Source organism: Vombatus ursinus, unplaced genomic scaffold (assembly GCF_900497805.2).
Source record: "Vombatus ursinus unplaced genomic scaffold, bare-nosed wombat genome assembly UNPS02015066.1, whole genome shotgun sequence".
NCBI lineage: Eukaryota > Metazoa > Chordata > Mammalia > Diprotodontia > Vombatidae > Vombatus > Vombatus ursinus.
Genome location: NW_020954844.1, coordinates 315,704 through 343,273, shown reverse-complemented (window position 1 = coordinate 343,273; position 27,570 = coordinate 315,704). Strand labels below are relative to the sequence as shown.

Below are 27,570 nucleotides of genomic sequence, written 5' to 3'. Positions count from 1 at the left end.
CGGCCACCCGGCCGGCCCCACCATGCCCCAGCTCGGCGGCGGCGGCGGCGGCGGGGGCAGCGGCGGCGGAGCGGGAGCCGGAGCCGGAGCCGGAGCCGGAGCCGGAGGAGGAGGAAGCGGCGGCAGCGGCAGCGGGGGGGCTGGCGGCGGCGATGACCTCGGGGCCAACGACGAGCTCATCACCTTTCAGGACGAGGGCAGCGAGGAGCAGGAGCCGAGCAGCGACAGCGCCTCGGCCCAGAGGGACCTGGACGAGGTCAAGTCTTCGCTGGTCAACGAGTCGGAGAACCAGAGCAGCAGCTCGGACTCCGAGGTAGAACAGGCCCGCCTCCCCGGGTCCCCGGTCTGCTTTCCCCGCGCCCCCTGCCCGCTACACCCGGATTCCCTGCCTGTCTTCCCCGGACCCTGCCCGTCACCCTCTCCTCCCTCCATCCCACCCTCGCTCTCCCGGACCCCGGCACCCGGCACCCGGTCCCGGCCCGCGCGCTCTCTCACCCCGCGCCTGCCTTTGTGTCTCCTCCGCAGGCGGAGCGGCGCCCGCAGCCCCCCCGGGACCCTTTCCAGAAGCCGCGGGAATACTTCGCTGAAGGTATGTGGCCCCCCTGTCCGGCCCCCGCCCCACTACACCAGCTCCTTCCGGGGGCTCCCTCTCCTCACCTTCTCCCTCTCCTGCTCCCCTGCCCTCTCGGCCCCTTGACCCTGGCCAGCCCCCTCCCCGCCCCGCACTCGTCCTGGCTGCTCCGCTCTCCTCTCCTCCCCTTAACCCGCCTGGCCCGGACTAGTCCTTGCCCCGGTCCCTCGTCCTTGCCCCCGCTCCCTTCTCACTTCGGATAGGGTCCGGGGTAGGCACCCTTCCGCGGGAGTACTTGGCCTTTGCGCCCTCGCAGTCCCGCAGCCCCTGCCTCCCTCCCCTTTCCCTCCAAGTTGGCCCTGCCTCACTCCGGCTCTCCCTTCTTGCCCCCCTCCAGTGAGGAGGCCCCAGGATGGAGCTTTCTTTAAGGGACCTCCTTACCCAGGCTACCCCTTCCTGATGATCCCAGATCTGAGCAGCCCCTACCTCCCCAACGGACCCCTGTCCCCCAGCGGCGCCCGCACGGTAAGCGGCTGCAGTGGGGCCCAGCGGTGGGGGAGAGGGGAGGGAACGTGTGCCGGGCTGAGGGCGGTTTGTGCTCGCTCGCCTTTCCTGCTGGAGAGGGGGAGAGTGAGAGGAGCCGAGGGCTCGGAGGGGGTGGGGTGGGCCGGATCCTGGCTGGGGTCCTCAGCACGACTAGTTTGCAGAGTTGCTCAGATCTGCACTTGGCAAAGCTGGGGTTCCAGCTCTGGGCTCCGGCTTCTCCCCTCCATCCCCGCCGCGGTGTTGCTGGTTCAGCAGGCTTAGGCTGCGGATGCTGGTAGCTTAAGGAGAGACATGTCCCCCTACCACAGCCGCCCCACACCTAGGGGCCGGCTGCAGTTTGGGGATCCCGATGCACCAAGCGGCCCTGTGCCAGCGGAGGGTGGCGGGGGCTGCTTGTCTTTTTGCTCCCTGGAATTCTCAGGAGTTTGTACAAAAGTGTGATTGAGAGTCGGGCGCGAGTGTAGACTGGCGATGGTTGGTTTGTCTCCCCACTCCCTCCGCCCCTTCTGGGAAAACCAACTTTCTGATCGGCAATGTCTATTGCGGGAGCCGGGCTGCGGTCAGAGGAGCCCTGCTGCGTTCTGCGGCGCCGCTGCAGAAACGGGTTCACTCACCCCCCTAACTTGCTGCTGGCCTGCAAGTTGGCCTTCCCTCACCTTCCGGTCACCAAGCACACACTTTTTATTTCTTACTTGTGGAGGGTTATTAAACACACCCATGCTAAAAAAGCAAACACTTGTGGTCCTTCTGGAGGCTTAAAAAACTTGAGCCCAACTCCCATGGCGAAAACAATGGCAGCGAACCCGGCGCTCCCCCTGCGTGGGTCTGGGAGTCGAGGAACTTGGCGTTTGGGGGGGGGGGGCTTTTGTTTGCAGGTCTTTTCTCATTTAAAGTGAAGGGTCCGGACGCTTTCAAGCCCTTAATGGGCTTACATTGTCTGGCTCCTCATCATTGGCATTTAAAGAGGTGATTAAGCAAATTGCCCGAGCTGTGGTCTGGGTGCAAGCTGGGGAGAGGAGCCAGTGGCTTACCCCTGGACTCCTGGAGTCCTAGGGCCCAAATCCACCTCTCTGCAAATGGCTCAGACCCCAGGAGGAGGGTTCTTTGTGCTCCTGAGCTGGCCCTGGATTCCTGGCGCGGGTGCCTTCAGCCCAAGGAGGGGCCCCTGGCTGTTGGAGCTCACACCTTGGCGGGCCCCAGTCTCTTTCTCAGCTCCAACTTCCTCACTTTCACTGGGATTTTTAAGGTGGGGGTAGGGAGGTCTTGAGTTTATGGAAACTTTGAATGTTGCTCATTGAATTCAATTGAACAAGCCTTTATAAAATGCCTACTTTGTGCCAGGCTCGGAGCTAGGTGTTAGCAGTACTGAAGTGGCTGTCTTTGCTGTCTGTCATTGCAATTTCAAACCCTTGTCCCATGAGGTTGGCTCTTGTACTATGTGAGGAGTAAGAAGCACCTCACAGCTTTTCTCCTTCCAGTATTTCTCTGACGTGTAGGTGGGTGAGGCAGTAGAGAGAGTGCTGGGCTCCGAGTTAGCAAGACCTGAGTTCAGATCCTGTCTCAGACACCAGCTGTGTGATCCTGGGCAAGTCCTTAACCTCTCTGTGCCTCAGTTTCCTTCTGTAAAATGAGGATGCTGACCTCCGTTGCCTCCAAGGCTCCCTTCCCACTTCTAACTATTGGCTTTAGGATCTGTGGGGTGGTTGAGGAGAACAGGGAAGGGGCCTGGTGGGTGAATTGGGGGCTAATAGTAAATACTTCACATCCAACTTCACATTATAGCCTGATGGGCAAGTAAGTGACTGACATAGCGCTGAACGATCAGAGCTGAGTCCAGATTCCCCCTTTGTCCCTGGACAGAGCTCTGTATCTGGTATTTCTCAAACAAAAGCCAGATATATGACTCCTGGTTGTTGCCTTTTCTTAAAAAATAAAATAAAAAGTTGCTGAAAGATGGATGGTACAGTAAGACGCCAGCAACGGATGCCACTTTTCTTTGGAGTTATTTTGTTTATGGAATTTGGGGTCATAAATTTAGAGTTGAAAAGGACCTTGCCCCACCCCCCCTCCTTCATTTACCCATGAGGAAACTGGCTCCAGGAGGTTTCACTTGTCACAGGTAGTAATTAGCAGAGCCAGGATTTAAACCCAGGCCCTCTCTACTCTTGCAAGCCACAAGACACTTGATGTATTCATACTCCAAAGGGCTTTTATCAGTTTGAAACCTGAAGTGTTATTCTTGGGGTGGGGGATCTTGGTGGACCATTGTCATTTTTTTTTCATGGTGTGGTGGGGAGAGCATTGGAATAGTAGATGCCAGAATCGGTGTTCAGCTCCTGCCTACTTATGTGACCTGTACACATTACTTAACCTCTCTCTGCCTCTGTACTTTTCTGGAAGACAGGAGGTTTAGACTCAGTGGTTTCTGAGGGACCTTTCATTGCTAAATTTCTAGTACTGTGATCCCATGACTTCAAATTGGGATGAATACAAATCAAAACTTATCATCTTCCCCTCCCAAATCAGCTCTCCTCCTAACTTCCTTATTTTAGTTAATGGCACCTGAAGGCCCTGGAACAGTCCCTTTTTGCACTGTACCCTTTACCTTGACTTCCTACCCTCCCACCTCTCTTCCTGTCCTGTATCCATTCAACTGCTACTATAAGTATGTGGAGTTTGTTTTTATTTTTTTGGGGGGAGTGTCTTTCGATTCTCTCTTGGATTCGCCTCCTTTCTTCATTCTCACTTCCACCAGCCTAGGCCAAAGTCATTGCTGTCATTCGGTTCAACAAAGCCCTGTTACTTACTGTATGTTCCAGGAGCTGTATTAGCTGCAGGGGTTGTAAAGATGGAAAATCTCCCTATTGGGAGATTAAGTAGCCCTGGTAAGTTTACAAAGCCTTCTCGTTTGAACCTCCTGACAAACCTATGAATTAGGTACTATTAGCATTCCCATTTTGTTGATGAGAAAACAAAGGTCAGCGAGGAGACTTAGCCCTTGGTCATGCAGCTAATAAGTCATGAAAAAAAAGGCAGGAGAAGAAAAAAAAGAAAAAGGGAGGATTTGAACCCAACACTTCTGACTCACTGGTAGACACTTATTGATTACATTGGGCTGCCTCCCTTAATTAACTTATTTCCTGGTCAGCCCCTTTCCAGGCTTTGGATTAGTCCTTCAAAAACATACATCACTGTTATCTTATCATTCATCTGCTTTAAAAAAAAAAAGTATAGCTGTAGCTAATCTTTAAATAGCACATCAAAGCTTCATTCTCACAACATCCTTTTGAGATAGGTACCCATTTTACAGATGAAGAAACTGGGGCTGAGAGAGGTTGTCTCTTGTTCTGGCTGTTCTGGCTGTTAAGTGATGGAGGTAGAATTCAAATGCAGGTTTTCCTGACTCATTTCCATCATGCTGTCCCTAGGCCACTTGGCTGCCTCCAAAATGGTCCCTTGTCCATGGCCGAGGTCACTAGCTAGTAGGTTGGGATCTTTGAGTACCTAACTTGGCTGATCTCCAGCTCCACCTGAAGTGATTTCTCTGCCTTGTCCCCTCTTTGAGATTTGTAAGGATTTCCAGCGGCCTTGGGGAGAGCCTTCTACACTATTGTGTTAAGGAGCTTCCCTGTCAGCACCCTTCCCTAGCAAAGGGAACATTTCTGTCAATGGTTTGAATAAGGGCATAGATCAATCGGTTGTTGAACACTTATTAAGCACCTAGTATGTGCTAGGTGCTGGGGATACAGTGACAAAACAGAAAAGATTCCCTGCCCTAGAGGAGCTTAGAGTATTAGCTAGCATTAAGGGGAATCAGGAAAGTCTTCTTACACAAAGTGGGATTGTAGCTGGTCCTCAGAAGAACCAGAAGGCAGAGGTGAGGAGGGAGAGAATTCCAGGTATGGGGGTAGCCTGCAGTCATGGAGGATGGCCAGTGAAAACTCCCAGAGATGAAATGCAGATTAAGAAGATTAATTTGGCAGCACAGAGCAAAGACTGGAGTGGGAAGAGGAGGCAGAGACCAACCACCCAGATGTGAATTTGTAGAGGTATATGTAAGAATCAATTAACAAGCGTTTATTAAATGCCAACAGTGCTTGGTACGACGTTATTGTGTACTTCAGGGCATCAAAAAAAATAAAAACGAAAAAAACGGTCTCGGCCCTTAAGGAGCTTATGATCTAATGTGGTGGCCAATATAGGTAGATATGGAATAGATACAAGGTGAAATTCGTAAGTGATACAAAATTAGTGTGGCTAGCTAACTCACTGAGGGACAGAGTCAGAATCCAAAACCTAGGTTGGCCCCTGAAGCTGCTCCCTCCTTCATCACTCAAGGATGATCTGTCTTTACTCTGACCTCTTACCATACTTACTATCCACACCTCATTTTGAGACCCAGTTATATATTGTTAACATTGCTTTCACCTGTGCACAGCAGGGTTCCTCAATGAAGAAAGTAAAAGGTAGCTTGATACAATAGAAAAGAATGCTGGATTTGGAGCCAGGAGATCTATAATCTAGGCCTGACTCAGTTTCCTCATCTGTGAATTGAAGAAAATGGATGTGGTGGTGGCAAAGGTCCCTTCCAGTTCTTACGGCTCACATCCTACAGATGCCTTACAATAATTCAACTATTTAAGTGCCCCCTTGGTTTAGAAACTTGAGAAATTCTGTCAAGAAGAGCCTCACTGTATAGTAAAATTAGTAACTCAGGACCTGCTAAATTTACAGCTGTTGCTGGAGACTAGGATAGAAGTGAAGTAAATTAGTTGTTTTTTCAGTTTTGTCTGACTCTTTTGTGACCTTGTGGGAGGTTTTCTTGGCAGAGGTACTGGAGTAGTTTGCTATTTCCTTCTGCAGCTCTTTTTCCAGATGAGGAAACTGAGGCAAACAAGGTTAAGTGAGTTGCCCCAGGATGACGCCGCTAGCATGTGTCAGAGGGCAGATTTGAACTTGGGTCCTCCTGACTTCAGGGCTGGTGCTCTATCCACTACGCCACCTAGCTGCCCCAGAATGACCCTATATTATGGCAAGGACTCTCTTATTTTTATATTCCTCTGCAGGCACCTAGCACAGAACCTGGAACACACTACCTGGCACAAAGTGGTTACCTAATAAATCCTTGGTGATGTGGGCAAGCACATAGAGCGCTTTGTAAACGCCGGGGTCTTTTTCCAGAACAAACCTAATCAGTTTTTCAAAGTCAGGGACAGCTGTTATCTCTTGCCTTTTTGTATTCCTGAGCCCTCCCGTACCTACCATGCAAATGACAGACAGGCATATTCCGTCATCCTCTGACTAGTCTGAGGCTCTACATGTTAGTGTTATTTATTTTTAAAAAAAAATTTATTCTGAACTTAGCAAATAAAATGAATGTTTCCAAATACAGTGGAAAACAAAAGAACGTTGTATGTGAAACTGAGAATCTGTTATATATGACCTGCTTTGCCTTTTAAATAGATAATAAATGCAGCTTGTAGCTTTAAAAGCACTGCTGTTTGTGAGAATATCGGTATTAAAAAGATAAGCTGGATTAAAAAAGGTTCTGAAGGAAATGTGTGACCAAAAAGGAAGGTGGGTTGGTCATGTGGTGATAGTGATAGATAGCTGGTGGACTGTGGGTACCCATGGGATGTCGAGAGAACTTGAGGAAGGCCTCACTGTAGATTGGACCCAGTGTAGGAAGATCTGGACAAAAGTGGCAAAGGATGGGTGGTGTTTGAAGGGTGGTGATCTGCATTGGTGGAGGGACTTTGTGAATCATTTAGCTCAAAGATGGATTGTTGTATTATGGATTTCTGTAGAATAGTCCCTATTTAAAGAATTCTGGGCCGGCACCTGAAACACACCCTTCTGTCATTTGACAGAAAGAAACCCAAGTAGAAGTTCTTCCAGAGCTGCTGTTTATTGAGGATTTCTGTGGCCCAGGAGGCCCCACCTTTGAGGTCGCGTGTACAGATGTGCTCTGGAGCCAAGGGAAGCCTTTTCTCTCAGCCTTGTATAAACAAACTACTTTGGGGAAAATTCTCGTACTCTAACTGTTTTTTTAAAAGTCTAAATATATCATTGCTTCCACTTCACTCCAAATATAACTCTGGGTTTAATGTGGGACCTTTACATGGAATGGCCTACAGGGAGAATCCCTGCCCAGATTGCTGGAGAAGTTGGGGTTCTTGTACTTCAGCCATCTTTTAGGTGAAGGTATGGTTAGGGGCGGGACTGTTCCTTGAGCTTTAAATCCCTTTTCCTTCTTTTGGGTTGGTATGGAGCTGTGGTTCGATCCAGAGAGAGAGAGAGAGAAATATGGAGGTGATAGTATGGCTTTATTCTTCAATTTGGCTGGATAACAAGCATGTATTAAACACCTACTATATACCAGACCCTGTGCAAGGTCCTGGGGATACAAAAGCCAAAATGCAGTCAGTCCTTCCCCTTTTCAACTCTTGTAGAAAAGACCACAATATTGCAGAAAAGCACACTATGTACAAAGAATATACCAAATAATTGGTAGTGGTGGTGGTGGGGAGATCAGGAAAAGCTTCCAGTAGGTAACACTTGAGTTGAGCCTTGAATTGAGCCAGAGATTCCAAGAGAAAAGAGGGTATTTCAGGCCTAGGAACCAGCAGCCTATGTGAAAGGAGACACAGAGGAGGGTGCAGGGAACAGTAAGTCAGTCATTTTGGTTAAACTGTATAATGGATGAGAGACTAATTAAAAAATAAGTTCAGAAAGATAGGTTGGAGACAAATTATGTAGGATTTTGTCCCAGACACATAGGAGGAACTTAATAATTTGATTGATCAAGTTTTTAAATTAATTGATTGATAAATTAATTGGTCAGTTGAATTACTGATTGATTAAATGCCAGAGAAGTTTGTATCTTCCTTCCCCTAGAGGCAAGAGGGAGCAGCTGAAGCTTCTTGAGCTGGGGGAGTGACAAGGTCAGACCTGTGCTGTAGGAACATTTGTTCCGTTTGGCGGCAGTGATAAGGATGATTTAGAGCTAGAAGAGGCTGGAGACTGGAAGTGAAGGAAGCTGCCGCTGGATTAGTCCATGTGATGGGGGTCTGGAATGAGTGTGGCTAGCAGCGTGAGTGGAGACAGGGCCCAGATGTGACATAGTCTGTACGGGTGGAATCTGGCAAGACTTGGCAGTTGATTGGCGATGGGGCAGAGTGGGGTGGGGGAGATGGAAAGCGAAGGTGACTCTGATGGTATGAGCCTGGGTAGATAGAAGGTGATGCCCTTGACAAGAATGGGAAAGTTACAAAGGCCTCTGTGTAGGGCAAGGGTTCCTCACCTTTTTTTTTTTTTTTTTTTTTGTCTTGGGTCTCTTGGGCAGTCTGAAACCTGTGGACCCCTTCTAAGAATTATGGGTTTGTTTTTTTCAAATTAATTTTTAGTTTTTGGCATTCACTTCTATAAGATTTTGGGTTCTAAATTTTCTCCCCCTGCTTCCCCTCCCCCCTCCCCAAGATGGCGTGCAATTCTGATATAGGCTGTACATACACTTTCAAATTAAACATATTTTCATATTGGTCATGTTGTAAAGAAGCCAATGAGAGGTAAAGAACCAATGAGAGGAACCATGAGAAAGAAGAAACAAACAAAAAAAGGGCTAATAGTGTGCTTTGATCTGCATTCAGACTCCATAGTTCTTTTTCTGGATGTGCATAACATTTCCCATCATGAGTCTTTTGGAGTTGTCTTAGATCCTTGCATTGCTAAGAAGAGCCAAGTGTATCAAAGTTAGACGTTGCACAATGTTGCTGTTACTGTGTATAATAAAGAATCATGTTTTTAAATGCATAAAATAAAAATACATAAGATTACAAAGGAAAATAGTTGTATTGAAATACAGTTATCAGAATATTTTATTTTATTTTAAATTTAACTTAATCAAATAGTTTATTTTAAATTTAATTTAATAATGAAAATATTTTTTTAAAAAATCAGTAGATTCTAGGTTAAGAACTTGTAGCTTAGAGAGAAGGTAAGTCCAGTGGAGGAGAGCTGAAGGAGAAGCTAGCCTGGAAAGGAGAAATGTGAACTAAAAATGAATTATTCCATTCTTTCTAAAGCTGAGGCGGGGGTAGATAATTTAGGAACAAAGGATCATAGCTGTACAGCTGGACTAGACTTTCTAAGTCGTCTTCTCCAGTCCCTTCATTTCACAGATGAGGAACCTGAAGCCCTTAACTTGAAGGAAGTAAAATGACTTGTCCAAGGTCTCACAGCTACCTAGCAGCAGGAATGAGGGAGGGGGCTGGGATCTGACTCCAGCGTTGGTGCTCTTTCCCCTGTGCCATGAAGGATAAAAATTGTTCCATATGATTAATTTATTAGAAAGAAATGTGCACTCCAAACCATCCATCATAGCCTAATTAAAAAAAAAAAGCTACAGTGAGGATATTGATAATAGGGCCTTTAGATTAATTAATTAAAAATAGTGATCAAGGTAGAAAATTGGAATGTGGAAAAAAACAGACCTCAAGGGAGAATATTGTATTTACTCACAGCCCAAAGTACTTGGAGGGGGGCTGGAGGGACAAAATGCATTATGAGATAAGGTAGGCTGGATTGAGATTGTGGAGGGCCTTGAATGCCAAACTAAGGAGTCTATTTGATTTTGGGAGACTGTGGGGAGCCCCTGAAGGACTTAACAGGTCATTTATTGACAGACCTTCCATTTTGCGGATGGGGAAACTGAGGCTGAGTTTAAACGACTCACCAAAGACTATATTCAGTACATGTAATACATTGGGAAACAGAATTTGAGGCCTCATTCAGCTCCATTTCCAATTCCAACAGTCTTACATCCTATTGCTCCCATCATGAAGGAAAGAGGAAATGTGTCTTGAAGGGTAGTGGGTGGTGGTGATGAAGATGTTAATGATGAAGAGTGTTAATAGAGGGCAGGGTGAATTTCAGAAGACAAGTGAGGGATGGGACTGGAAAATACTGGAACTTGCTGACCCAACTTGAGTGACCTTGGAGAAGTCACCTCTCCAGGCCTCATTTTACTTATCTGTAAAATGACAGTTAGACTGGATGGATAGACCCCTGAGGTCCCTCCAGCTCCACGGTCAGGAACTCATAATTGTGCCTCCTCTTTCGGGGATGAATCTAGGGGGAGTGGGAGAAGCTCCCCCGGTGGGAGGGCTGACTGAGGCTGGCGTGGGGGAGGGTGTCCACCTAAACTAGTGAGGAAGTACAGGGGAAGCCCTTGGGGAAAGAAGGGTCCATTGGGATGTGAGTTTGCCCACCGGACATCTGCCCGTGGCTTGTTGCTCTAGAGAGCCCAGATAGGAGTGAAATTTTAGGAAGGAATTTTACCCAATTCTTCAGTCCCCCAGCATTGTGCGCCAGGCACTGGGTTGGGAAATGGGGATATAAAGAAAGATGAAAATTCTGGCCCTTCCCTCAAGGAGTTCCCATTCTATTGGTGGAGCCAATATGTAAATAGCCCTCCACATACACCCAATTTAACAAGAAGGCAATTACTACCCAGGAGCAGCAAGATCCTTGGACTGGAAAGGACAGAACAAAATTGGCCAAGAGAAAGGCATTGATACCCAAGATAAGCAGAGAGAGATTATGAGAGATCTCACCTTGGCCTGCCCTGTGACTTTGAGTCACCAGATGAACTTCAACCTGGGATTCTGAAATAAGCTTTGGAAGTGAATAACAATCGACTATCAGTGAATGAGCATGGAGAAAGGAGGGGGAAGGGAAGAGCACTAGCTTTTATAAAGCACCTATGATGTGCCAGGCACTGGCTAAGTGTTTTACAAATATCTCATTTGAGCAACCCTGTGACAGAGGTGCTTTTATTATCCCCATTTTACAGTTGAAGAAACTGAGGCAGACAGAGAGGTTCAGTGACTTGCCCAGAGTCACACAGCTAGCTAGTAAGTGTCTGAGGTCAGATTTGAGCTCATTTTCCTGACTGCAGGCCCAGTGCTCTGACCACTGCACTGCCTAGCTGTAGTCCTACAGTCCTGGAGAAGGAAAATCTCATTTTTTAAAAGGGGAAGATGACACTGAGTACCCGGGACCATTGAATGAGTTTGACTTGGATTTCTGGCCAGTTGTTAACATGATGAATATTTAGAAACAGAAGGAATGATACTGTTTATGAAGAAACCAAGATGGGTTCATGTCCAACTCTCTTTTCTATTTTGAAAGAATTACTGTTCCTAGACAGATAAATGGGGGCAGTGCTGAAGCTAGAGCTTACATGTATTTTGGCAAAGCATTTGACAAAGACTGCCATGTTTATGAGTATGAAGAAGACAATTTGGTGGTGGATGGTAGTATGTACAGTCACAAGGGTGGGGACCCTGCGGCCTCGAGGCCACATGTGGCCTTCTAGGTCCTTGGCTACTGCCTTTTGACTGAGTCCAAGTTTTACATAACAAATCCTTTTATTAAGGGGATTTGTTCTGTGCAGTTTAGATTCAGTCCAAGAGCTGTATTTGAGGACCTAGAGGGCCCGAATGTAGCCTCGAGGCCGCAGGTTCCCCACCCTGGTAGGGAACTTGGGAGCTGAGAGTTGAATGGCTGGTATCCATTGATGACACTCATCTTTATATCTTCCTTTTCTACTTAGAGGGCATTGAGGTGGCACAGTGGATAGAGCTCTGGGCCTGGAGTCAGGAAGACCTGAATTCAAATCCAGCCTCAGACACTTACTAGCTATGTGACCCTAGACAAGTCACTTAACCCAATTTACCTCAGTTTCCTCATCTGTAACATGAGCTGGAGAAGGAAATGGAAAGCCACTCCAATGTCTCTGCCAAGAAAACCCGAAATGGGGACATAGAGAGTCAGACACGACTGAACTACAACATGAATGCGATTTCTGCTTAGAAGGAGGTCTCTATTGGATTCAGTTCAACTAGCATGAATTAAGCTTTTACTGTGAGCTTCTGAATTTCTGCCTTCAAGGTGCTTACTTTCTGTTGTCATTGACTTGGATATAGACTTAGAAAAAGACATTCTTATGGAATTTACCACGGTTAAAGTCAATAATGGTTCCATATGTAACCCCCAGGCATTTTATGGAGAAATCAGCTCTTTTCTCTTTGAGAACTGATGAGGCCTGTTGACCATTTTGCAATATCAAAGGAACTGTCTTTTAAGTAAATTGTTTTGAAGGTTGCAAAGCAGATTTCTAAAACTGTAAGTCATTAGAAATTTAATTTTAAAAAAAAGCTTTGAAGTTTGAAAATATGAGCAGAATAGACATTTCCCAGAACTAGCTGTTGAAAACCCTTCAGAAAGACTGGAAGCATCTATTTGAAGGCTAATTGATCTTTCAAATGGCAAATGTGCTAAGCACTGTGCAAAAGGCCCAAGTTCTCAGTCTGTTGGGGGGGACCCCACCTCATAGTTGTTTCTCTGAGATACTTGAAGAAAAGCAAAGATTTTATTCTGTTGGGTTCTCGCCCACCTGCTCTTTCTGGCTTTATCTTTCTAAGTTCCACTTCCATGACCTATAGCAAATCAGGCATGAAGGTGCTGGGGGACCAAATGCCATTGTCCTCCTGAAGCTGGTGATGGGAATAGATCTTTAACGGAACAATGGCAGATCTGTTCCAGTTTGCCTCTATTTGGTATCCTCCCACTTTGACCTATAGAAGTGTTCTTTGGATGAATAGTGAACAGTCTTTGGTGGGTATCATGCCAAGCCTTCTCCATTGTTGTAAACTGTTTTGTGGGGTGTCATTTCTCATTTTTGCTGTATTAAAAAAGATGTGGAGAAAATGTAGGCTATGTCCCTAATTGCTGGTGTCTTCCCACCACCTGCTCAGATTACTTTCTCTCTCTTTCTCTGTCTCTCTCTCCCCTCCCCCTCTTCTCTTTCCTGTCTCCCCCTCTCCTCTCTTTCCCATCGCCTCCCCCATATCTAAATACCTAGTTATTTACATATTGTCTTTTTTTTTTTTTTTTTTTTAGGCAATTGGGGTTAAGTTACTTGCCCAGGGTCACACAGCTAGTAAGTGTCAAGTGTTTGGTCTGAAGCCGAATTTGAACTCAGGTCCTCCTGACCACAGGGCCGGTGCTCTATCCACTGCGCCACCTAGCTGTCCCCTTCATATTGTCTTTGCTATTTGAATGTGAGCTACTTGGGGGAAGGGACAATATTTTGGTCACGTCCAACTCTTCAGAATCCCATTTGGGGTCTTCTTGGCAAAGATACTGGAGTGGTTTGTCATTTCCTTCTCCAGCTCATTTGACAGATGAGGAAACTGAGGCAAACAGGGTTAAGGGACTTGCCCGGGGTCACACAACTAGTAAATGTCTGAGGCCGGATTTGAACTGGGGAACATCAGTCTTCCCGACTCCACTGCACCATCTAGCTCTCTTTGTACTTCCTGTGCTTAGCGAGGTGCTGGCATCTAGTGAGTGCTTCATATATCTTCTTGACTAACTATTGAGGCTTTTGGAGTGGATGTAGGGTGGGGTGGAAAGGGGAATTTACCTTTTGTTCTGAAATTCAGAGAGTGGAGGAGCAATGATCTAAGAAGCTACTTTCTCTTATGCAGATGTAGATGCATCAAGCAGTTAATGCCCTTCTCTTATTTTAACAAATCATCCCACTAGGAATTATCTACTCTCTTTACTTCCTGGGGGCTTGGAGGAAGGAGGGCTTCTAGGTCAGACAGTCCAACCCCTTTGTTTTCTGGGTGAAGAAATTCAAGCGCAGAGCAGGAAAGCCATTTTCTTGGTTGTGGAGGAAGAATTTAAAGCATCATTACAGTTGACTTTTGAACCCCAGTTCTTTTGACCCCAAACACTGTTCTTTCCATCATGCTAGTGGCTTCCTGGCAGCCTCAGTTGGAACCCAGACCTGTTGGAGTCATGTGACTAGAAGTGAGGTACAGTTGAAATGTTCCTAGTGGGGATGTTATGGGTTAAGCTAGACTTTGTGTGGGCAGGCCTGGAAACCTCACTGCCATTTATAGCATTGTTTCTGTGGGAAAATACCTCAGAGCTCCAACTAATTGATTTACAAATAGGCCTTTGGAACACAGCCTTTTTATAAATCATGGGCCTCCTCTATTTCTTCCTCATAATTTTGATGGTAGAGAACATGCCTCGTGATTTTACCTTTTAACATATTGGTCCCTGCTTTGTGACCCTGAGGAAGTCACTTAACCACTCTAGGCGTCTGTGTTCTCATCTGTAAATGGATGTTGCTTGCACTGAGATCAGAGTTCCACCTCCTTGGTTTACTGATGAGGAATTGGAGGCCCAGAGACGTTGAGTCATTTGCCCACTGTCACATGGCTAATAAGTGCTGGAGCTGGCTTTTCTAACTTAGAATCCAGTATTATTTCCTTTATGTCGTTGTCACTACCATAAGTAAACACCATATCTGTGTGTGTGTGTGTGTGTGTGTGTGTGTTTTTATAAGAAGAGAGTCGGCATCATATACTTTTCAGAGTTGGAATGGACTTCAGAAGCTCTCTAGACTATATCATACCTTGAGCAAGTATTTTCTGTCCACCGTCCCTAAGAACTGGTCATCCATCCAACCTTTGCTTGACGTGCTTGACAGCCTCTATCCAGGGGAAACCTGCTACTTCCTTAGGCCACCTGGACATCGGTTGAAGAGCTGCAAGTATTAAATGCTTTTCTTTGCATAGAGTGGAAATATCTTTGGCTAACTTCTACCCATTGCTTCTGGGTCTGCACTTCTGAGACTAAGTGGAGCAAGTCTTATCGCTCTTCCCATACTAGAGTTCATCCACTTAGAATTCTTACCCCTCTGGGTTGGAAAAGGATTGGTTTGGTTGTTGGCAAAAAACGAAAAGTTCTTGAAAACCGAGTATACAAGTATCGTTTGCTTAATGCTATCTTTGAGTTAGTATTGGCCATCTTTGACTGCTTTCAGTGGAAGAATCCTAGTTGTGGAGGCAGAACCACCTGGGTTTGAGTCTCAGTTCTGACACTTTGCACATTTAGGATTAGGGCAAGTCACCACCTCTGCTCCTAAGCTTCCTGATCAATGGAGATGCTAGCAGTTGGAATCAAGTCTTCACTTCTAAGCATTGTGCAAGCAATGCCTCACTGTAGGATTCCTTCTGTTCGTCATAATTGAGATTCTCCATCTTTAACTGTGTGTGTGTGTGTGGATGGAAGCTGGTTAACAATACTTCCTGAATAACCTTCTTACTAGCTTGATAGTTTTTGGTTATCTCTTAACAACTTCATAGCCACCTTGAATTTTCTTTTCCTTGGCTTAGCAACTTTCTAGCTATACTTATTTCTGTTTCCTTTCGACTTATCCTTTTATTTGCTTCTTCACCAGTTTCTTTTAGTAACTAATTTATTTTGCTGACCCTTTCTTTCTCACCTTGCCAGCTCTTGGTTCCTGTCTTTCTTTTCAGGTCCTTACTCCATACCCTCTTCCTTCTTCTGCCATTTTCTCTTAAAGAAATTTGACATAGATATTCTCCCAAGCCTCAGAGTCCTGAAGAAAGTTCTGTCTCCTTTTTTTCTTCGTATTTCTGTGCAGCTCTCTCTCTCTTTCTCTCTCCCCCATTCACACACACACACACACACACACACACACACGCTGTCCCTCAAGTCTCAGTGACTGTACTCTGTTTATATATGCACTACATATTTGACGTATATAGTTCATATATGAACTATTGTTATTTTTAGCTTAGCAAACTATAATATTATTTGTCATTCACGTTATGCCCATAAGAAAGCCTTCAAAAATAATGTGATAGAAATGGGTGATCTACCTCTGCACAGAGAAATGAACCCCTCTTATTTGAGCCTTCTCTTAGTCTGTCTCTCTAACAATCACTACATTTTAAAGTGAGGAATTGAAGAAGTTAATTTAGTACCTCCCCCAGTCACCTACTTAAGTGAGAATTAAGAAATAACAATAACAACAAAATTCCAAACAATATTTAGTCAGAACTCAGGTCAATGCGTGGATCTAGTTTTCTTTTCTTTTCTTTTATCTTATTTGTGGCAGAGACTGCTTTTTCCCTCTTTGTAACAGTGCTTAGCACAGTGCCTAAAACATTTTTGTTGTTGTTGTTGAGTTGTTTCAGTCATGATGTCTGACTCTTCATGACCCCATTTGGGGTTTTCTTGGCAAAGATACTGGAGTAGTTTGCCATTTCCTTCTCCAGTTCATTTTACAGATGAGGAAACTGAGGCAAACAGGGCAAAGTGACTTGCCCATAGTCACACAGTTAGGAAGTATTTGAGGCAGGATTTCAACTCAGGTCTTCCTAACTTCAGGCCCAGCGCTCTATCCACTGTACTACCTAGCTGCCCAACCTGGAACATAGCAGATATTTAATCAATGCCTATTGACTATCTAACTAGCAGAAGATTGATAAAGAACCCTACCTCCCTCATCTTAGTAGGGAGGTGCTGGACTAAAGGTTTACCATGAGGTGTATTGACAGAAATGGTCAATATGTCAGATTGTTTAAACTGTACGTTTCTTCAAGGAAGAGTTCTATTGAGGAGGGATATTGGAATATAAGAGCAATTCACCCTTAAAGAATCTATTAAAACAATCCTTAGAAGTTCATTGATATCCTCATCAGATTCTACCTCAGATGGGTTCTCCCTCCGCCAGTGCATCCCTCTACGCCTTTGAATCTTCAGGTGTCAATCTGTCTTTACCAAAATCCTTCACAGAGCACCCAGCCAGCACAGCAGACTGGGAGTTCCAGCGTAGCACTCATTGAACCATCTATTGTCTCACATTCTTGACATATGAAAGGCCCCATTTCTTTCTGGTCACATATACACTTGATGATGTTTTTGACTCTTGGGCACAAGTAGTTGTTGATATGTTCTGCCCCCTACCCACACCATACTCTTGTCTTCCCATTTCTCTTTGGGTCATCCCTAATTCAGATCCTTCTTAGATCATGTTTTTGCAGTAGTTGTGACCATATTGCTTCATCAGCAGAACATCATGATACGGGGGATGGGCTCACCCAGATGAACTTACCCAGAGACCTACATTTGTAATGATCAAAAGCGCTTAGCAGTTTTCCAAATGGGATCTAAGGGGATCATCTTCTTTCTTTCTCTTCTTTAGGGCCCAGGTCTCTGCCTATTTGCAGCACCTGCTGGGGGATACTTCCATCTTGGGGTTTAGTTGGCTGGCTACTTGTCCTGCCTCATGTTAGAAGCAGGGATATCTCATTCATCTACTTTGTTTTTCATATATGGATAGTTAAATGAATGTTGCCACATCTATAGGAATTAAATCTTTTTTTCTCTTTGTTTTTCTCCCATTTTATTTGACTTATTTGTAAAAAAATTATTGATGTCTTTTGATTTCAGTCATTACCAGATGTTCTCTCTCCTACTTACATTAAGCCCTTCCATGTAGCAACAAAAAAGTTATCTAAATAGTGTTTTGTTTTGTAACTCTGATTCACTTATCATGTAATGTCTTGTATCATGTTTCTCTCCATTTGCCTCTGTTCCCCATACCAGTTTATAAGCTCTGTGAAAGCAGGGACTGTGTTTCATTTAACCATTTGTATGTCTTTCAGTGCTTGCATAAGCAGGTAGGGGCTGTTTGTTGAATGAATGAACAGTTAAAACTCATTTAAGTCATAGAGCATTAGGGGGAAAGGGGATGATTGAATCCAGATGTTTTTAACCTTTTTTTTGTGTCCTAGATCTCTCTTTGGCCATATGGTACAGGGAAGTCCATGGACCCTTTCTCAGAATAAAGTTTTAAATGCATAAAATAAAACACATATTATTACAAAGGAAACCAATTATACTGAAATACAGTTATCAAAATATTTTTAAAAATCAAATTCATCAGGTGATCTAGTCAACCACCTCTATTTTTACAGATGTTCAGAAAAGAGAAATTACTTGTCCCAAGTTCATGCATAGCTGGTTAGTGGCTGGGTAGGGACAAGAACCAGGTCTTCACACATAAGTCAATGATCTTCAATAATAAGAGCTTGCATTTTCATAGCACTTTAAGGTTGGCAAAGAGCTTTGCATGAGTTGTCTCATTTGTCCTTTACAGCAAAATTAAAGAAGTTAATTTAGTACCTTCTCCCCCTCCCCAGTCCCCTAAGTAAGACTTGAAATAAGAAATAACAACAAAACCTCCAAAACTTTGTTCAATCAGAACTCAGACCAGTGCATTGACCTAGCTTAATTTCCCCCATTAGATTGTGGTAGAGACTGACTTTTGTCCCTCTTTGTATCCCTAGTGCTTAGCACAGTGCCTGGAACATAGAAGAATTAAAATGTTTTGAGAAATGAAAGAAATTTAGAAATTTTCTAATTTCCTAATGTCAGAGACCGCACCCACGTATTTAGACAAATGTGCTTAAATATTGTTTTAGGGGAAAACTCCAGAAGGGTCTAAGAACATATAATAAGGGAACATGAAGGCAAATGAAATACAACTTACACAATCAGTCAACAAACATTTATTAAGTGCCTCCTATATGCTAAGAACTGTATTCTGTAGATAGAAAGGCATAAATGAAGTCATTCCTGGCACAGGGAGCTTAAATTTTTTGGGGAAATATAACACATACACATATAACCATGTGTAAAACATGTATAGAAGAAATGCAGGCTAATTTTCAATGTGGAGAAGGGCACTGAAGAAGTCAGGAAAGATATGTGGTACTTGAGATGAGTTTGGAAAGAAACAAGGCATGCTAAGAGGTGGAGATGAGAAAAGAGTGCATTCCAGGCAAAGGAGGTAGTCAGTGGAAAGGCATGGAGTGTGTAAAACATTTTTAAATTTGTATTTGTATCCCCAGCACTTAGTATAGTGGCTGACACATAGCAGATACTTAATAATGTTTATTGACCGACTAACTGACAATGTTGTATATGAGGAATAACAGAAAGGGCAATCCATCTGGGTTACATAGAGTGGGGATGGAGGCAATAGCTAAAATTGGACAGGTAGGTTGGGGCCAGGTTGTGAGAGGCTTTACAAGCCTCTATTTAGAAGAATTTATATTTGATCCTAAAGGCATTAGGGAACCATAGGTGGTTCATTTTAGTAGTCATGATGATTTGGAGTAGGGGAGAGACTTGAGTCAGGGACACTGGTTAGGAGGCTGATGTAACAGTTCTGGGTAAGAGGTGATAAGGACCTGAACTAGAGTGGTATCTGAGTGAGTACAGCAAAGGGGATGGATTCAAGAGATGTGGAAATAGAAATGACAAGATTTGACTACTGATCTGATATGAAGGGTTAGAGAGAGTGAAGAATTGAGTTTAATGCCAAGAATTTGAACGTGGGTTACTGAAAGGATGGTGGTACCCTCAATAGAAATAGGGACATTTAGAAGAAAGGTGAGGTAGAGGGGAAAGATGAGTTATATTATGGCTGTGTTGAATATGATAAAGAATATCTAACTAGTAATGTCCACTAGGCAGATGGAGATGTGCAGCTGGAGGTCTAGAGAGAGAGTAAGCCCAGAGATAAACGTCTACCTAGAAAGGATAAACCCACAAGAGTGATGAGGTTACCCGGTGAGATAGCGTAGAAAGTGAAGAAGACCCAGAACAGAGCCTTGGAGAAATCCACAGTTAGTAGGTGTGTCGTGGCAGGAGCTCTAGCAGAAGACTTGGAGATGGAGTGGTCAGACAGGGTAGGAGGAAAACCAGGAGAGTATCATGAAAACCCAGGAGACTGTGTATTGCAGAGAAGATGAGAGGCAGCAATATAACCAAACCCAGAGTATTATTTAAAGGAGACTTTCATAACTCAGCCTTGCAGATGCTTTGTCATTTTAAAATGGTAGAACCACAAAAACGATTTCTTGAGTTGGGTATACATTTAAACTTAGGCCCTTTGGGGCAGTTAGATGGTGCAGTAGATGGAGCACTGGTCCTGGAGTCAGGAGGACCTGAGTTTAAATCCTGCCTCAGACACTTACTAGCTGTGTGACCCTGTGCAAATCACTCAACCTCGATTGCTTCCAAAAAATAAACTTAGGTCCTTTGGTCATCTCTCTTTCCACTATACTGCTATCTATACCACTTACTACCAGTGTGAGCTTGAGGGAGCCCCTTCACTTCTTTGGGCTTCCGTTTTCCCGTCTGTCTTTTGAAGGCACTGGACAATGGCCTCTGACATCTCTTCTAGCACTGATTCTCTGAGCCTGTGAGTGTGGAGGAAGCATATATGGGTAGCCTATGATCTTAGGAGATGGAAAACAGGCCTAAGATTCTGTTTCTACTTTGAAGTGAAAATGATGAAGGGTCTTAGGTCTTGGGGCATCGTTACAAAAGACAAAGATGTGGGAGAGTAAAGAAGAGATTCTGTCACCTAGTAAGTCGTGAGAGTAATAATAAAAAGAATCTCTGGTATTTTTGCTGATAGTGTGAAGTAATAAATGCATGTTGAATTGAACTGACTAGTGCTTTAAGGCTGGTAGAGCTCTTGGCATAAATGAACTGTCTTGGTCCTCACGAGCAAAGCAGCCTGGGGAGAAGTTTGAGGACTGAGTTTGGAATCAGGAATACTTGGGTTCATTTCCCTCCTTTTATGCTCCTTTGATGCCTTTTGTTTCTTACGCTACAGTCATTTCCCAAAGTAACCCCCAAACCCTCTAAGAACCCTCTTGTACAGCAAAGAAAAACACTTAGGCAAAATTGACCAATAAACCCTTCCACTAATCACTCTAGGCTTCCATTTCTTCATCTGTAGAACAAGACATCTGGATTAGGTAAACTCTAACATCCCTCCTAGCTCTAAATCTGTGACCTGCATCCCATGCCAGCACTAGGCCATGCAGATTTTCAGGGTTGGCCACCGTCACTGCAATAGAAACATGAAAGCTGGGTCTTCATAGAAAGACGCAAACAATGATGAAACATTCATCTTGGAAATGAAGTACATGGGATCCAAGCACTGGAATGTTATGGATGAGATTTGTTGTTTAACAAGATTCTGATGAGAGCAGAAACTCCCTGGTGACTAAATGCACCCAGAGTCCCTCACCTCTCCTGAAAGAAAGGAAGCATGCTTTGTTGAGTGTTCTCTAGGACCAAGACCAGTCCTTATATTTAATCTCATTTTTTTCTTATTATGCACCATTAAAAAAAAACCATCTGGTTCAAAGGGATATGGAGGGGGGTAGCCAGTTGATTTGAATTAAACAGTACTTTGAACTCACTAATGTAATTTAAGGTTTTCCAAATAACTTGTAGAATTGGATATTTCTGAGGAAACACAGGGTGTCCCAAAAGTCTTAGTGCAGTTCTAAACTTCAGAACACCATGTACCATGTAATCTGACATCAAGACATTTCTTTCTCTCCCCCCCACCCTCATCCTTGATGGATACTAATCTCTTCAAAAACAGGCATCTTTGCCCATCACTGATACTTCATCATATTGGAAACACTGGCTTCCAAATGCATTGTATTTAATCTAAAGAAGAATTTCTCGTCTTTACTGTCTCACCCATGTTACCCTCCTTGCCGTATTAACAAAACAGAATATTCCATAATACCTGAACCTTGTTAGAACATGACCTGTTCGCAGTGGTGTTGGCAGCTCTAACGTGTGCCTCACTTGGGCCCTGTTCCAAGACAGTTTCAGTTCTTGATAGGACCTTGTTATACAACAAATCTCATCTGTAATGTTCCATTGCATGAATCCCAAGTATTTAATTTCCAAGATAAATGTGACAGCACCCATTGTGTCTCTCTGTGGTTATGTACACAGCTTGATTGTTTCTATTGTGATGATGGCTGAGGATTAAAAATCAGCAAAATCCTCAGAGACTGCATGGCCTAGCAAGTACAGGGCTAAGTCTGGGAGGCAGGAGACCTGGGTTCTAATCCTGCCTCACTTTCAGATGATAGGGGTATGACAACTTTCGGCACTTGGTAACCTACCTTTCTTTCTTTGTTTCTTTCCTTCTTTCTTTCCTTCCTTCCTTCTTTCTTTCTTTCTTTTCTTTCTTTCTTTCCTTCTTTCTTCCTTTTTTTCTTTCTTCTTCCTTCTCCCTCTCTTCTTCATTTTCTCTTCCCCCTCCCCCACCTCCCCAAAGTTCTATGACCTGGTACCCTGCAGCAATTCCTAAATAAATTACTTACTGATCTTACCTTATAGTAAGATCACCTTAATTAAATTAAATTAAAATAAGTTTACTGTAAATCTTCAGGTCTGATGTTTGTCTCATTTGCAAACTGACTATTGCCCATTTATGCTAGCTCACCAAACCTTTGCTATTGATGGTTTTTAGTTGTTAAAATCTTTAGCTTAAAAAAAAAAAGAGTACCTAAAATAGTAGTTTTTCTCCTTCTCCCGGCAGTCTATTTTTCCTAATTCTACTTCTATCTTATTTTATATTATATGATAAATATCTGGTCCTTTGTGGTTTTCTCAGTCTCCCAACACTGCTTTCTCACTGGCTCGTAGCTCTTGCTTCTGGTAGAGCAAGTCTAATTAGAGTAGAAAATTTAGAAATTTTACCAGTTCACAATGTGAAGAATGATAATAGCTAACATTTTTATGGTGTCTGCTACGTGCCAAGAACCATACTAAGCATTTTACAAATATTATCTCAATTGATCCTTACAACAGTTCTGGGAGGTAGGTGCTATTATTATCTTCATTTTGCAGACTAGGAAACTGAGGCAAACAGAGGTTAAGTGACTTGTCTAAGGTCACATAGCTAGTAAAGCTGTCTGAGGCTGGATTTGAATGCAGGTCTTCATGACACCAGGCCCAGTGCTCTATACTCTGTGAGACATAGCTGTCTGGGAAGGGAAAGGGAATAAGCATTTATATAGCACCTACTCAGTGCCAGGCCCTGTGCTAAGCACTTTTTACAAAAGCTTATCTTGTGTTAAATCTTCAGGACAAGACTGCAAGGTAGGTGATTTGCTGTGGAGTTTGAGCTTTACAAAGAAGTTCAGAGAGATTATGTATTTGCCCAAAGTCACATAGCTAGTTAGTGGTATAGTTGAGACAAGAACTCAAGGATCTTGGTTCATAGTCCATTCAATATGTCCAGGACTTCTAGTCCAGTGTGGAGACTTGAACCCAGTGTTTCCACAAATGGGTAGATCAAACTTATTTTGCCAGCTTGTTCCCAGTGTAGTTTTTATAGAATTGCCCATTAAACAGCATCTTTGAAGCTATTTGGGGAGATTAAAAATAACTTTACAGCATTTAAGTTGTTAAAAATAATAGAATCTAAAAAAATGATATAAAAATTTTAAAACAGTTACTCTTTTTAGTTGTGGAAAGCAAAGGATGCTATTTAGGCACCAAAAATATACAACCTAATTGGTTCGTGCCCACCCAGCCAAACATAAGAACAACTCTTCTTGAGGGAGAGCCAGGAGCCTCCCAAATTATAAACTGTACAAATGCACTTGGCAGCTGGGTTGGTTGTCACTTGTTATTCCATTACTGCCTGCTGCCCCATGACCACCATGGACAGCAACCCAGCTGTACCAAGACAATGGTGCCTCCTGGTGGCCACCTTGCAGATATTGGCCCAAGCAGTGAGTGAGTCCTTCCTTCTTCCCCTTTATCTCCATTCTTTTCTCTTAGGGCCTTCCTGCACATGCCCGATTTTGTCCCTTCTTTTACCATCCTCCCCCTCCCCCCATCTCTCTCTCAGTCATCATAGCTCTGGACTTTGTATAAGCACTTTACACGTTCATTTCAATTCAACAAACGTGTAATAAGCATCAAGTCAGGATAAGGCCCTGGAGACTAAAAGATGAAACCATCCATGCCCTCAAGGAACTTACATTCTACACACATCCTGTCTGACCACATTCCTTTTCTCTAGTCTCTGCCAACTCTGCTCAGTTACTGCTGAGCAGCTCTCTCCTGCTGTCCATTTGTTCCATTTGTGAGTTAGAAAGGGCTCTAATCCTGTTGACAAGCCTATGAGTAAGACTTGTTGGACATCTTTATCAGGAAAAGGAAAGTCTTAAGTGAAAAAATGGGATAAAAAAAAGCAGTACCACAAGCTTCTTAAGCTGTCAAACATAGCTGGAACTTTCTTAGTTCACACCCAACCTTCAGAACACACTGTTTTTAAAAACAGAAATTGTCAAGTGGACATAGTCATGTTTGATTGTGGATTTTTAATATCAAAGATTCCGGAGAAAAATGGAGCCTTCCGGGCTCATAGAGCCCCAATCCTGGTTCAGGACCCCATCATCTTTTGCATGGGCTGGCCCCTCCATCCAATCCATTCCCCACTTAGTTGGCATAGTGGCTTTTCTAAAGCATAGATCTGACCATGTTATCCCCTCTATTCAGTAAACCCCAATAGTTCATTACTGCCTCAAGGACCAAACAAAGTACTCTGTTGGATGTTCCTTATAATCCTCCTACCTTCGTATCCCATATTCCCTTGTACATTCTCTGCTCTCTAACTATCCTGGCCGACTTATAGTTCCTCAGACACAACATTCTGTCTGCCATTTCACTGGTTGTACCCCATTCCTGGAATGTTGTACCCCCACACCTTCAATTCGGAGCTTACTTGGCTTTCTTCAAGATTCAGAACAAATCCCACCTTCCCGTAGGAGAGCTTTCCTTGCCTCCCCCACCTACTAATGCCTTCCCCTTTCAGGTTACCTCCCATTTGCTCTGTATATATCTTCTATGTGTCTTATTATTGGCATTTTGTCTCCCCTGTTACAATGTGAGCTCCTTGAGGGCGGGGACTGTGTTTTTGCCTTTCTTTCTTTGTATCTTGAGAGTTTAGCACAATGCCTGGAATGCGTGTAAGTGCTTAATAAATACTTGTTGACTGACTAACTTTGGGCACATCCCTAACCTTTAAGAGTTGATAATCAGGAAATATAGTTTTTTTCTCAATAGGATTCTGACTGGACGCTACCCTCAGGGACCAGATACAGAGTGGAAATGACTCTGGGCCTGATGCAACATGATAAAGGCACTTTGGGGTTCTATAAACCTATTGAATTTTTCTGTTTGAATGAATCTCAAAAATGTCTTTTTTTCTTCTAAATAGTCTAAAAAAAACCTCTTGTCATTTCTGACATGAGATTCCACAGCTGTGGAAGATAGACTGTCATGGATTAGATCTATTACAGATTCCATCTAGAGAAGTTTTGGGAGGTGTGGAGGACAGGGAGGTAGCCTGGGGGATGGGAGCAACCCTTACTTCTGAGGACAGTTATTGCACTCATAGGCCCAGTACATTCTGTCAAGTAGCATTGAGACTTCTGCTTGGAAGGGCAAGATCCTTCTCTCCTTTGATAATAGAAAATGATGACATTCTGATTAGGGAAGAAGGCACTTGCTGCTCATTTATCTACTTTCATTTTGGTTGTTATGTTTAGCTGCCTTATTAAAGAGTTACAGTTTTGATTTTTTTTTCCTTCTTGAAGTAGAAAAACACGCTAGGCTCACTGTCAGCCAAAACATACTGTCTTAGCCACTTGCTGAAACCCGAACATTTGGATGACCAGCTCCAAGGCCCGGTCGACAGCTGCTTACCCCAAATGTCAAGAGGAAGAGGGGAGGGAATGTGGGAAGAGCCGAGGACTTGGAGCCAGGCACCAGATGGGCCCTCAGCCTATCTTGGAGGCTCCTTGGCGGTATGACGTTGGGCAAAGCCTTCTCTGTGACTCAGTTTCCCACTCTCTAAAACAGGGATAACACCTTGAATACCTATAGTATAATGTATTTGAAGGCTTAAATGAGATTTGTGTAAGTATATATAAAGATATTTTAATATCATATAGAGTATCTATGCATATATGTGCATATGTGCATGTATACACATGTATATGCATATGTGTATATATGTATACACTCATATGCATGTATACATGCCTATAAAAAACTGCTCATCTGAACTGGTAGAGGGAATTTCTTCACTTGGGAGTTCCCTACGTTGAGAAAATCACAGGTCTGGTAAAAAAAATTACATATACACATAATGTTATATATGTACACACATACATGTATATATAAATGTATGTGTTTATATTATCTATCATATCTATAATAGAGATTGTGTGACTACAAGGAGCTACAAATCTGTTCTGGTAGGAGTTAGTACATATATATAAAATTACATATAATATATGCTATATATGCACATATATTTATGTGTATGTTATGTGTATATACACATACACATATATGTAAAAAAGTTTTTTTAACCAGAGCTCCAAGATGATGAAACTCTCTCTACCAGTGCAGATGAGCAGCTTCTTATAGTCCTGAAATTGCCCGAGCTACTGACTCACCCAAAGTCATATGGGCAATATGTGTCAGTGGGGGAGTTTGAGCCCCGGTTATCTTGATCTCAAGGTTAACATCTGTCTACTACACTATGCCGCCTCTCTTGTCATCTCTAAAGTTTTAGGAAAATAGTAACTTTTATTATTAGAGACACAACTTGGTACAGTGAATAGAGTATTAGAGTTGGAATCAAGAAGATCTTGGTTCAAATTCTGCCTCTTATTAGTTATATGTCCCTAGACCAGTCAATTAATCTCTCTGTGTCCCAATTTCCTTCCTGTAAAATGGGGTTAATGTACCTTCCCACAATCTGCTTGTGGTCAGACCCAAATGAAATTCTTTGTGTATAGTGCTTTGCAAACTTAAAGTGCTTTATGAATATCAATTAAAATAATAACAGTTATAATTGTAATAATCAAAATTACATAGTAATTAGGGTAGTATAATACTATAGTATAGTATAATAATCAAAATTACCATTATTATAGCTGAGAGATAGTGGAACATCATGGAGAGAAAGCTGGTCCCAGAGTTTCAAAGGTTACAAAGGTTGTGAAGACTTAGGTTTCAAGATTTGCCTCAGGACCCATCCTGGCTGTGTGACCCTGGAGAAGTCCCTTAACTTCTCAGTGCCCATGTAACCTACTCTAATACAGAGCAGGTGTGGACCAGCATTGGTAGAGGGTGTTTCCTATGCCAGCAGAATCATAGGATTGGTCCAAATAAATAGAGTCATCATCCTGGTAGGTGATAATGATTTATATAACCCTTTCGTAGGCCAAGTCAGGTCAGGGATCCCAAAGGTGACTTGGTGATGGGGGACCTCCCAGTCTTAGAGAGGTGCTTGGGGGAGTTATCGAGCCAGTAGGTATCTGAACTACAACAGCACAGTGTTGGTACTGCTACATAGGATATGTTTTTCATAAAAACCATAAAGTTTCATGTAATATTACGATTTCATACACAAACATCTTTTTTCCATTCTCTGTATATGCAACTGTTTGTGTTTGTCAGGTTCGTAATTTTAAAAGAAAGACAATTTAAAAATATCAGCAAGATTTGAACCCAGGTCCTCTGACTCCTAAGTCCAAAATTAAAGCCCTTGCCCCACCCGCCTCCATCAGCATAGTGCCCAGGAGGTAATGAGTACTTAGGAGGCTTGCAAGCTTAATCCTATAAGGTGCCTTTGTGGT

At 43.5% G+C, this 27,570-nt stretch overlaps 1 protein-coding gene across 2 annotated transcripts in view; it reads left to right on the top strand.

Moving 5' to 3' along the window:
• Positions 1–22: 22 nt before the first annotated feature.
• Positions 23–27,570, top strand: part of TCF7L1 (transcription factor 7 like 1) — a 219,838-nt gene continuing 192,290 nt past the window's right edge. The window contains exons 1-3 of one of the 2 annotated variants that reach the window (XM_027846145.1): positions 23–313; positions 526–589; positions 969–1,096. In XM_027846145.1, the coding sequence (XP_027701946.1) occupies positions 23–313; positions 526–589; positions 969–1,096 (483 nt within the window). The remainder of the gene's footprint in view (positions 314–525; positions 590–968; positions 1,097–27,570) is intronic. The other variant, XM_027846147.1, reaches the window with a different exon arrangement.